This window comes from Euleptes europaea, chromosome 12 (genome assembly GCF_029931775.1).
Source record: "Euleptes europaea isolate rEulEur1 chromosome 12, rEulEur1.hap1, whole genome shotgun sequence".
Lineage (NCBI taxonomy): Eukaryota > Metazoa > Chordata > Lepidosauria > Squamata > Sphaerodactylidae > Euleptes > Euleptes europaea.
In genome coordinates this window covers 3,285,366-3,298,025 of record NC_079323.1, presented here as the reverse complement: position 1 = coordinate 3,298,025, position 12,660 = coordinate 3,285,366, and the positions used below count along the sequence as shown (strand labels likewise).

The window sequence follows — 12,660 nt, the reverse complement described above, 5'->3', positions numbered from 1 at the left end:
AAAACCCCAAAAGGGGTCGCCATAAGTCGGCTGCGACTTGACGGCATTTTACACACACAACTTCAGTAGCACGGTGTAGAACCTTGTGCTGTGGTGGCAGCTGCCGCCAAAGCAATATTTACAAAAATCTGCACATCCAATCAAATCTCCAAAGGTCAATCAGAAGCCTTGGTGGGCTAAAGCCCCAGCGGGCACCACCCACTTCTTAAAAACAGCCAGTTGATTGGCACCAGGAAAGGTTGGCAGTAGGGTTGCCAACCTCCAGGTAGCCACTGGAGATCTGGGACGTAGGGTTGTGAACCTCCAGGTACTAGCTGGAGATCTGTTACAACTGATCTCCAGCCAATAGAGATCACCTGGAGAAAGATGGCCGCTTTGGAAGGTGAACTCAATGGCATTATACCCCATTGAAGATAGGGTTGTCAGGTCCCTCTTCACTTTTGGGGCGGAGGCTGAGGAGGGCGGGGTTTGGGGGTGGGAGGTACTTCGATGCCATAAAGTCCAAAGCGGCCATTTTTCTCCTGGTGAACTGATCGCCAGGTGAACTGATCAGCTGGGGATCCGTTATAATAGCAGGAGATCTCCAGCTAGTACCTGGAGGTTGGCAACCCTAATTGAAGGCCCTCCCCTCCCCAAACTCTGCCCCCTTAAGGCTCCACACACCCCTCAAATCTCCAAACCAGAACTGGCAACCATAGTTTGCAGGCGCCAATGGCAGAGTGAAGGGAGTCAGATCAATCAATAACTTATTTGTAGTCACAGTCCATCAAATTTAAGAGGGGAGTGGACATATTCATGGAGGAGAAGGGTATTGTTGCAGTAAAACGGGTTCGCGGGGGGAGAGGGAGGCCCAAGATCGTTATCAAGAAAACAGTTTATTTGCAGCTGCTGACTCAGAGGCCGTAATGGGCAGAAATCTCTGAGTCCCGATTATACTGGGGAAGAGATATTTATCCAAATTCAAGTTATGACGATACATCAACAAGTTATGCATATCTGATTGTATTGCAGACAGAAAGGCGACTCAGTACAGTTGCAGTTTCATCCAGTTTCTCCTATCATTGCTTATCGTTCACTCTGACACTCCATGACTCTTAGCCCAGTAACCCAGTGCACAGAGCAGGCTTGTAGCTAGGCAGAAATTCCTTCCCTGGCAGTCTGGAAGCCAATTATTACCGGGAGATCTCTGGGGTACTGTCACAGTATTCATGGCTGTTAGTTAGAATGGATATTAGTCATGATTCACACCTATTCTCTCCAGGATCAGAGGAGCATGCCTGTTATATCAGGTGCCGTGGGACACAGGCAGGATAATGCAGCTGCAGTCGTCTTGTTAGTGGGCTTCCTAGAGGCACCTAGTTGGCCACCGTGTGAACAGACTGCTGGACTTGATGGGCCTGGGTCTGATCCAGCATGGGGCCTCTCTTACATTCTTATGGAGGATGGGGCTATTCATGGCTACTAGATAAAATGGATACTAGTCATGATGCATTCCTATTCTCTCCAGGATCAGAGGAGCATGCCTGTTATATGAGGTGCTGTGGAACACATGCAGGATACTGCTGCTGCAGTCGTCTTGTTCGTGGGCTTCCTAGAGGCACCAGGTTGGCCCCTGTGTGAACAGACTGCTGGACTTGATGGGCCTGGGTCTGATCCAGCAGGGCCTCTCTTATATTCTTAAATAAGACAAATTTGCATAGTTAAATAGCATAGGATAAAACAAATACAAAACAGATTTGCTATTAAAATGGTTAAACGGTATGGGAGCCAGGTCTAGTTTTCCAATGTTTCCAGGGAGACCCCTGATTAAACTGTGCCTCCCCCCACCCCCCAAGCCCCCACCCCCCACTCGCTGAATGGCTGTCGGGGAAGGAACAGACCTCTCAGAGGAGGCGGGACTACAACTCCCAGGATGCATCTGGGCCGGGCGGAAGGCGGTGGCGGCGTCCCTAGCAACGGGAGTGCTTGGCAACCGGTCGGGCCGGCCTGGGCAGGGGCAGCCGCCGCCGCCATGGGGCAGGATTACTACGCGATGCTGGAGCTGACCCGCAGCGCCAAGGACGCCGACATCAAGAAGGCGTGAGCCCCGGGAGGGGTTGGGAGGTTGGGGGGCATGCAGCATAATTTTTTATTTTTAAGTTAAAGGTGAAAGATTCACCTGGATAGCTAATAATGCGTGCACACGTGCGCGCGAGTGCACACATGGCAATGCATGGGTGTTGTATGCACATATAACAAAAATACAAAAGGTTAAAAGGCACGAAATAATATGTATATGTGCGTGCTACATAATAATGCATGGACATATATAAACATATACTTTGTGTGTATATGGTTCTGTGTGTGTATACACGCATGCGTGCAGCATTTACTCAAATACAAGAGTAGTTTATTTTTGCACAGGTACGCCATTAAAAAAAGGGGGGGGATAATAGAATCATAGAGTTGGAAGGGACCACCAGGGTCATCTAATCCACCCCCCTGCACAATGCAGGAAATTCACAACTACCCTCCCCCACACACACCCCCAGGGACCCCTACTAGAATTTGTGGTTTTAATCAGTTTAGGGCTGTTTTAATGTATTGTTTTATCTGATTCATCTGATTGTTGTATATTTGTGGATTATGTGAACCGCTCTGAGCCCAGCTTGCTGGGGTAGAGCAGGTAATAAGTCTGACTAAATAAATACTCCATGCCCAGAAGATGGGGTAAAACCCCTCCAGGATCCCTGGGCCAATCTAGCCTGGAGGAAAGTTGCTTCCAGACTCCAAAGTCAGAAAGCAATTGTCCTGGGCATTTGGAGAACCAAACACTGAGGCAACCTTTCCTGCCCTCCCTCTCATAATCTACCTAAGTTCTCAGAATCAGCATTGCTGTCAGGTAGGAGGTTGTCTTGTGGAACTCGCTGCCCCAGGATGTGGTGATGGCTGCCAACTTGGAAGGCTTTAAGAGGGGAGTGGACATGTTCATGGAGGAGAGGGCTATCCACGGCTACTAGTCAATCCATATTTTAGTAGAATTTATGAACATCTGATGTTCACGTAACATTTTCAGGCCTGTAGCATAACGTAGTTAAACAGATATGGAGTTTGATCTTACGGTCCGCACATGAACATATGAAGCTGCCTTCTACTGAATCAGACCCTAGGTCCATCAACGTCAGTACTGTCTACTGTCTACAAAAGAACTTTTGGTTGAGATAGAATTTAAGAAGGGCATGTACAAGAAATGGAAAAAGGGAGAAATCAACAAAGGAATTCAGACAAGTAGCTGGCACATGTAGGGAGAAAGTCAGGAAGGCTAAAGAGCAGAATGAGCTCCGGCTAGCCAGGGAAGTTAACCAAAAAAACCGTTTTTGTTGTTTTTATGTCCATAACAAAAGGAAAATCAAGGTAACGATCGGGTCATTGCGTGGAGAGGAAGGTGAGTTATTAACAGGGGAGGCAGAAAAGGCAGAATTACTTGACTCCTTTTTTGCATCAGTCTTCTCCCAAAAGGGGAATAGTGCTCAACCTGGGAATAATGGAGCAGAGGATGCAATAGGGGAATTACAGCATAGTATAGACACTGAGATAGTACAGGAATACCTGGCTACTCTTAATTAATTCTCCGGGGCCAGACGAACTGCATCCAAGGGTGTTAAAAGAATGGGTGAAGTGATTTCAGAACCACTGGCAATAATCTTTGAGAATTCATGGAGAACAGGAGAAGTTCCAGCAGACTGGAGGAGGGCAAATGTGGTCCCCATCTTTAAAAACAATTATCGCCCAGTCAGCCTGACATCAATACCAGGTAAAATACTAGAGCAGATAATTAAACAGACGGTCTGTAAGCACTTAAAAGGAAATGCTGTGCTCACTGACAGTCAACATGGGTTTCTCAAAAACAGATCTTGCCAAACTAATCTCATATCTTTTTTTGACAGAGTGACAAGTATGGTAGATGAAGGGATTGCTGTAAATGTAGTGTACTTTGATTTCAGTAAAGCCTTTGATAAAGTCCCCCATGATCTTCTTGAAACAAAGCTAGTAAAATGTGGGCTGGACACTGCTACTGTTAGGTGGATTGGAATTGGTTGACCAACCGAACCCAAAGGGTGCTCATTAATGGCACAACTTCATCCTGGAGAGGAGTGACCAGTGGGGTACCACAGGGGTCTGTCCTGGGACCGGTACTATTTAATATTTTTTAAATGACTTGGATGATGGAATAGAGAGCATACTAATCAAATTTGCAGATGACACCAAGTTAGGAGGGGTAGTTAATACCCCGGAGGGTAGGGTCAGAGTTCAGAATGACCTCGATAGACTGGAGAGCTGGGCCATAAGCAATAAAATGGATTTAAATTAGGAGAAGTGTAAAGTACTTCACCTAGGCAGAAACAACATAAGGCACAGGTACAGGATGGGAGAGAGTTGGATTGACATGTGAAAGAGATCTGGGAGTCTTAGTGGACCACAAACTGAACATGAGTCAACAGTGTGATATGGCGGCTAAGAAGGCCAATGCAATTCTGGCCTGCATTAAAAGGAGTATTGTGTCTAGATCAAGGGAAGTAATACTACCACTGTATTCTGCATTGGTCAGACCTCACTTGGAATACTGTGTCCAGTTTTGGGCTCCACAATTTAAGAAGGATGTTGACAAGTTGGAGCGTGTCCAGAGGAGGGCGACCAAAATGGTCAAAGGTCTGGAATCCATGCCCTATGATGAGAGACTTAGGGAGTTGGTTTTGTTTAGTTTGGAGAAGAGAAGGTTGAGGGGAGACATGATAGCCATGTTTAAATATTGGAAGGGAAGTCATGTGGATGAGTGAACTAGCTTGTTCTCTGTTTCTCCAGAGACTAGGACACGGAGTAATGGATTTAAACTAATAGAAAAGCGATTCCACCTAAACATTAGAAAGAACTTTCTGACGGTGAGGGCTGTTCGACGGTGGAATGTGCTGCCTCGGAGGGTGATGGAGTCCCTGTCTTTGGAGATCTTTAAGCAGAGGCTAGATGGCCATCTGTCGGGGGTGCTTTGATTGTAGGATCCTGCATGGTGGGGGGAGGGTTGGGGTCACTGGGGATGTGGGGGGAGGTAGTTGTTAATTTCCTGCATTGGGCAGGGGGTTGGACTAAATGACCCTGGTGGTCCCTTCCAACTCTATGATTCTATGATTCTACTGAGACCAGCAGTGGCTCTCCAGGGACTCAGGCAGAGGTCTTTCACATCACCTACCTGCCTAGTCTCTTTAACTGGAGATGCCAAGGATTGAACCTGGGACCTTCTGCATGCCAAGCAGAGGCTCTACCACTGAGCCACAGCCCCTCCACAAATGACGGGGCCTTCCTCTGCTCTCAGCAGCAGGTTCCAGGCCTGGGGAAAAGTTCTGCCCTTAGAAGAATGGGTTCATGGAGATCCAACCACAAAATGTACCCGTTTGGGTAAGGAGAAAAAGAGAGAGGAGAATGCAGGTCTCTTGGTTATGTTTTACAGCTATCGGAAACTTGCCTTGAAATACCACCCGTTCAAAAACAAGGAGCGATTGGCTGTGGAGAAATTCAAGCAGCTCGCAGAAGCCTACGATGTCCTGAGCGATCGTAAGTTGAGAACCCATCCTTTCTGTTCATTCTTTGACTCTGTCCCCTTCCAGCACAGTCAGTTTTGTCTACTCCAGGGTTCCCCAACATGGTGCTCACAGATACCTTTCCTGGTGCAGGGCTTCTGTTTGGCCGTTGGAGATTTGATTGTCTATGCAGATATTTAAGACGTGTAGCATGGTATAGTGGTTAAGAACAGCGGGCTCTAATCTGGAGAACCGGGCTGGTGTCCCCACTCTTCCATATGAAGCCAGCTGGGTGACCTTGGGCCAGTCACAGTTCTCTCCGAACTCTCTCAGCCCCACATATCTCACAAGGTGCCTGTTGTGGGGAGAAAAAAGGACTGTGATTGTAAGCCGCTTCGAGACTCCTTTCAGTAGAGAAATCCAGGTATAAAAACCAGCTCTTCTTCAGCAGCAGCAGGTGCCACCACAGCACAATGATCTTCACTGTGTGAATGAAAATAAGCTGTGTGCATGCAAGAGAATATTTCTAAACACTGTGTTCATTTTAGAAGGTATCCGGTTGCTCTCTTCTTTTTTTGCTTTAGCAGGGGATGTTTTCACTGTTATTGCAAGCTGCCTTGGACCCCAAGGAAAGGTGGGATATAAATGGGTCAATCAATAAATTATGCAAAACAAATCAACCCCTGATCAAAGTGCCTGCCATCCTCTTTCTTGCTTAGCGTTGAAGAAGGGTGTTTACGACAAATTTGGAGAAGAAGGCCTTAAAGGAGGGATCCCGTTGGAATTTGGGAGAGACACCCCTTGGACGGAAGGCTATGTGTTCCATGGGAATCCCAACAAAGTTTTCCGGGAGTTCTTTGGAGGAGACAATCCCTTTAATGGTAGGCACAAGGGGTGCAGTTCGTTGGAATTCCACATATTTGGGTCAGGCCTGAAGCTTCATAGGAACATACGAACATAAGAAAAGCCCTGATGGATTAGACCAAGACCCATCAAGTCCAGCTCTCTGTTCACACAGTGGCCAACCAGGTGCCTCTAGGAAGCCCACAAACAAGACGGCTGCAGCAGCATTATCCTGCCTGTATTATACAGGACCTCATATAATAGGCCTTCTCCTCTGAGACTGGAGAGAATAGGTATGCATCATGACTAGTCCATTTTGACTAGTAGCCATGGAAAGCCCTCTCTTCCATGAACATGTCCACTCCCCTCTTAAAGCCTTCCAAGTTGGCAGCAACACCACAACCTGGGGCAGGGAGTTCCACAATTTAACTATGAGTTGTGTGAAGAAATACTTCCTGTTGTCTTTTTTGAATCTCTCACCCTCCAGCTTCTGCAGTTGCCCCTCCCCCCGTTTTGGCCTTATGAGAGAGGGAGAAAGGCTTCTCCCTGTCCGCTCTCCATACCGTGCATAATTTTATAGACCTCTTGCTTGTCTCCCCTTAACTGCCTCCTTTCCAAGCTAAACAGCCCTAAGCGTTTTATCATAAGTCTTTTTTTTTTTTTAAAGCTCCTCCGTGAACTGCCTTCCGTTGGTTTTTTCCTTGCTTAGAGTTCTATACCGGCGAAGGGGCAGAAGTCAACATGGCATTTGGGGGCCTGCGGGGAAGGGGAGTGAAGAAACAGGATCCTCCGATCGAGCGGGATCTCTACCTTTCCCTGGAGGACTTGTTCTACGGATGCACCAAAAAAATAAAGATTTCCCGCAGGGTAAGCACAGGCCCTCTCCCTCTTGGTCTCTCCCTCTCAAGTGAGGGCCAAACTACTTGACAAAGGCAATTCTTTGATTCTTCTTGGATTCCCCCCCCCACTCAGTGCAAAGCGGACCATTTTGGCTTTAACTGAGAGAAAGGAATTGGGGGAAGGGGCTGCTTAACTCTTTCCCCCTCATCCATTTTCCAATTCAGAATCCGACCGGCATAGCAAATGAGTTCTACACCCCTGATTCTGTTATACAAAGCATCCTGGTTAGCTGGCTGGGGCTGAGACCGTACTGACCTTTTCCAAACCCTCCTCAGGTGATGAACGACGACGGCCATGCGTCCACCATTAAAGATAAGATCCTGACGATCGATGTACAACCAGGGTGGAAACAGGGGACCAAGATTACCTTTCCACAGGAAGGAGACCAGGTGACACATCGCGGGGCTTCTAAGATCTTCCACTATCCCTGGAAATGGTTAATTCTGAAGTCAGGTTCCTGCTCTAGGGTGAAACCAGCACAAATGAGATAAAAATTGAACACACATGAACACATGAAGCTGCCTTCTACTGAATCGGATCCTCGGTCAACCCAAGTCAGTATTTTCTACTCAGACTGGCAGCAGCTCTCCAGGGTCTCAGGCAGAGGTCTTTCATATCATCTACTTGCCTTTAACTGCAGATGCCGGGGATTGAACCTGGGACCTTCTGAATGCAAGGCAGATGCTCTACCACTGAACCACAGCCCAAATTGGCCCTGATCAGCCCTCTCTGTCGCAGGATAGTGTTGCAATAAGTTTGAGTTAGGATTCATTAAATAGGACCCTGCTTAGCTTCTGATATCTGACAAAATCAGGCTAGCCTGGGCCATCCAGGTCAGGGCAAAAGTCACACAGAGGTGGTTTGCCATTGCCTGCCTCTTTGTAGGGACCCTGACATCCTTGGTGGTCTCCCCATCTAAGTATTAATCAGGGCCAACCCTGCTTAGCTTCCCAGATCTGATGAGATTTAGCTAGCCTGAGCCATCCAGTTCAGGGTGGCTTCTCAAAGACTAATAAAATGTATTCCAGCGTAAGCTTTTGGTTTTAAAGCACCACTTCACTCCCCTTTTATTTTGCTGCTGTGGACTAAAAAAGCTGCCCACCTGAGCAAAACAAGATTCCCTTCTGGGGCCAACCATCACCCCAATGCATGATGGGAGGGGGTTAATGAAGACCTACCTTGCAGGGTTGATGTACAAACCACAAGATAATACATATGAAGTGCTTTTAACCCTTGCACTGTGCAATGCTAAATATTGTAATTGTTTTTTATGCATGGGTACTTTTACTTGCATTCACCCCCTGTCTGTCTTTGTTGTTCCTTGGAGTTATGCATGAGTTTTCCATCCATTAGAGATGACCTCGCTGCCAGCCCTCACAAATCCCAGGACTTCCTGTCCCTCTGTTAGCCTGATTCTTCCCTCTTCCCTGAGCTCAGCCTAGGTGAAATCCCCATGCATAAGGCAAAGAGTGGGACATGCAAGCTTGGGGAGTGTCGTTTCTCTCACAGACAGCACTACAGTCAATTACAAAGCAGCATGTCAAGGGGCAGGCATTAAAATGCTTCCTGGGAGTTCTTTCTGAGCAGAAGAAAGGATTTCAGAAACAAGGCTTGGGTTCCCACACTGTCCTGTTCCTTTTAGAGAGCTCAGTTTTTTAAAATGCTTTTTTATGCAGAAACAGAGAGCTGGAAGGTACCCCGAAGGGTCATCTAGTCCAACCCCCTGCACAACTACCTCCCCACTCCCCCAGCGACCCCTGCTCCATGCCTAGAGGAAGTCAAAAAAACCCTCCAGGACCCCTGAGCAGCTGCTTCCCCCATACACACATTGTTTCTACTTTTCACACTCTTCTTGGTAGCAGAAACAGCTAAGGGAAGGGCGGGGCTCCTCATCTCTGCATAACCTCTGCCCACCCCATGTGATCAATAATGCCCTTTTCTTGCAGGGGCCAAACATTATCCCAGCTGACATCATCTTTGTTGTCAAGGAGAAGATCCACCCTCGATTCAAGAGGGAAGACGACAATCTGATCTACGTAGCCAGCATCCCCCTTGGCAAGGTAACCAGAGCCGTTCAGGCGACTCCACCCCCTGCTGTCCAGGCTGAGCCTGACTCGGTACGGTAACATAGCCCAGTTTACCTGGGTTTGGTCCCAGTAACATCCTGAGTAGCACACACCATAAATCAAATTAAACTTTATTGAAGAAACTTACAATATTAAGACAAGGTATGTAGTCCAGTGGCAGTGAAATGCACAAAAAATAATAAAGCTGACGAGCTATCTTACTAGAGTCCAGTTGGTTCTGAAGGCAGAGAGTTTCCAAAGCATAATACAAGTGTCTTCTTGGCAGCAAGGAGGGGTAAAGGGATAAGGGATTTTTCTCTCTAGCTACGCTTAATGGACTGTTAGTTACCTCCATGAGCTGACAAGCATCCAGTACCCCTTGCCACACATTAAGCCTGTATTCAGGTCCAGAATATTTTTTATATTTAAGTTTAAGCCATTCATGCCCTGGGACCTACCCCTGGGACCATCTCTCCTGATGCTAACCCACACACTAACTTCTTGCTCCTCACTACTCCTTCCGTGCAGTGCCATCTTATAGGGTGGGTGGTACAATCATAGGCTTTTTTCAGACACATTCCCACCCCAGCTCCCTGGAACCGGCTACCCCAGAACACCTAAGGAGAGCTCCTGACCTTCACAAAGCAGAGGCAGGCACCATTATGTCAAGGAGCCAGGCATCTAGTGGCTCCGTGAACCAAAGATAAAAAGTTGTTGCAGGTTGTGACAGTAAAATAGTGAAGAACCATGTAGGCCAGGGGTGTCTAACTCATTTGTTTCAAGGGCTGGATATATCATAAATGTCATATGTTTGACACCCCTGATGTATGCTTTCTTGAGCTCCTTGGAGAGGGGGGTTAAAAAATGCACCAGATAAATTCTAAAGCACAAATTCCTTGCCACCTCTAAACTGAGTGGTTCTACCCAATTACAATTAGTTCTGACGAGACAAGTCTGCAGGCATTACTGAGCACAGCGACTCATACAGACACAGCAACTGGCTCCTTCAGGGGCAAGAACTCTTTTTGGCCCTCAGAAATTTCTCCTTCTCCAGTCTCACTTTCGGACCTCTTCCCCTGCAGTCTCTGATCGGGTGCACCGTGGACGTGAGTACGCTGGATGAGAGGCTGCTGAACATCCCAATCAACGACATTGTCCAGTAAGTTAAGCCACAGTCCAGGGCCTGAAAGTGTTGCTTAGGCAGATCGTGAGAGGGAGGGCAGGAAGGGATGAGCCAGTGCTCAGCTCTCATGGCCCTTTCTTGCATGCCCAGGGTCATGCCGATCGCCACTTTGGGGTCAGGAAGCAATTTTCCTCCAGGCCAGATTGGCCAGGGATCCTGGAAGGTTTTTTTATCATCTGGGCATGGAGTAGGGAGTCACTGGGGAGGAGGCAGTTGTGAATTTCCTGCATTGTGCAGGGGGTTGGACTAGATAACCCCGGTGGTCCCTTCTATGTGTCGAGCCAGTGTGGTGGAGTGGATAGAGCGGTGGACTTAGGACCTCGGGCAACCCAGGTTCCAATCCCCCACTTTTTACCACAGAAACTCATTGGGTGACATTAGGCCCCTCACAAATACTCAGCCTGGCCTATCTCACAGGGTTGTGAGAAAATGTAGAGGGGAGAACAGTGTCCTAAAAGCTGCTCTGAATCCCAATGGAGGAGAAAAGTGGGATATAAAGAAATAAATGTACCATAAAAGGCATCATTCCTTGGGTTAGCGGCTGCTGGGAAAGCCTTCTTGCTCTCAGGGGGTTGGGGTCTTTGACCAGAACCAGCCCTTGAGGAACTGGACACGAATACCATCTTTACTGGCTCCCTCCCCCATTCATATGTATGAAATGGTATAACGGAGGGGCAGCCACCTGCAGAGGTTCTTACAGCAAAAAGGGGGTTCAGGCGCCATCTTCGATTAGTGGTTTTAAGTTAAAAATTTAATGATGATTTTGATTATTAGTATTATGTAGTAGAAAAGAGCAGGAGTCCAGTAGCACCTTAGAGACTAACAAAATTTCTGGCAGGGTGCGCGCTTTCGTGAGCCACAGCTCACTTCTTCACTGGCTCACGAAAGTTCATACCCTACCAGAAATTTATTAATCTTTAAGGTGCTACTGGACTCCGGCTCTTTTCTACTGCTAGTGACAGACTAACATGGCTACCCATCGTGATCTGTTAGTATTATGTGTTTGTTGGATTTTAAACTGACATTACTCACCTTCCCCAGCTTGCTGGGGAAGGTGGGCTATAAATTCAAAAATAAATAAAATAAATGTTCCTCCATCCCCCGAAGGAACTGGGGCGGTGTAAATCCCTCCTGCCCCAACTTGTTCATGCGGATCCACCTCTCATCCTTACAGCCCCAAGTACTTCAAAGTGGTGCCCGGCGAAGGAATGCCGCTCCCCAAGGACCCCACCCGCAAGGGGGACCTCATCATGTATTTCGATATCGTCTTCCCAGCCAGGCTGACCCCGGCCAAGAAGGAGCTGCTGCGGGAAGCCCTCTTGACCTGAGACGGGGCACGGCAGGCCGGCCCCTGCCCGCTGCAGAGGGGCTGACACAGAAGCAAAGCTTACCACACACCCCTCATCTCGGTTTTTATTCTCAAAAGCAACGGCAGATAAGCAAACGTGGAATTCCGCTAGCCTGTGTGTGAGCTGGCAGAGTCATTGTCCTTAGAATTGCCACACCAGGAGGAAGTCCTGTGCACCAAGAGACTCAGGGGCCCAGGTGAGCATCCAGAAGGAGATGTGCATCTTATAAGAAAGGGTACAAAGAAATGGTACAAAGAGCTACTTTGAGTGCTTTCGAGAGTTAAACTGGAAATAAGGAACCACCAGAAGCAGCACAGACTCCCGCTGTTAACAACAGGATCAGCCAAACTCAATAAATGAAACTCTTTTAGAACCACAGCCCATCAATAGTTGCTTTTTCCAGTTTGAGATTTTGGCCGTTATGGCTTTGGAGAACACCAGGCCCAAAAGTTGAATGCTACATGTCAACGCCCTTAACAAGCAGAAGTTCATCTCTGGTTAAACAGCTCAATTCCAGTTCAGAAGTACCTTAGATACCGGCAACATTTCCGGGGTATAAACCTTTGAGAGTCGAAGCTTCCTTCATCAGATAGAAGCTTTGACTTTTGAAACCCTATACACCAAAAATCTTGTTGTCTTTAAGGTGCTACTGGACTCGAATCGAGCTCTTCTACCGCAGACCAAAACAACTATCCTATGAAACTCTCTCTGGTGGAGGGATTCATTTTAACTGCATAGAGCAGTACTTGGTGCTCCTTTGGGGTGGG

At 47.6% G+C, this 12,660-nt stretch overlaps 1 protein-coding gene across 1 annotated transcript; it reads left to right on the top strand.

Moving 5' to 3' along the window:
- The first annotated feature begins 1,995 nt into the window (after positions 1-1,995).
- DNAJB13 (DnaJ heat shock protein family (Hsp40) member B13) lies at positions 1,996-11,872 on the top strand. The gene is made up of 8 exons (XM_056858582.1): positions 1,996-2,079; positions 5,483-5,586; positions 6,272-6,433; positions 7,105-7,262; positions 7,571-7,684; positions 9,242-9,355; positions 10,444-10,520; positions 11,719-11,872. The coding sequence occupies exons 1-8, from the start codon at positions 2,012-2,014 to the stop codon at positions 11,870-11,872; spliced, it is 951 nt and encodes a 316-aa protein (XP_056714560.1). The 5' UTR covers positions 1,996-2,011.
- The last annotated feature ends 788 nt before the right edge of the window (positions 11,873-12,660 follow it).

What these genes read in the sequence shown, in the direction of transcription:
- DNAJB13 (XM_056858582.1), top strand. Translation starts at nt 2,012, where the DNA reads ATGGGGCAGGATTACTACGCGATGCTGGAGCTGACCCGCAGCGCCAAG. An exon ending in GACGCCGACATCAAGAAGGC is followed by an intron (nt 2,080 to 5,482) that starts GTGAGCCCCGGG and finishes TATGTTTTACAG; the next exon opens with CTATCGGAAACTTGCCTTGA. An exon ending in CCAGCATCCCCCTTGGCAAG is followed by an intron (nt 9,356 to 10,443) that starts GTAACCAGAGCC and finishes CTTCCCCTGCAG; the next exon opens with TCTCTGATCGGGTGCACCGT.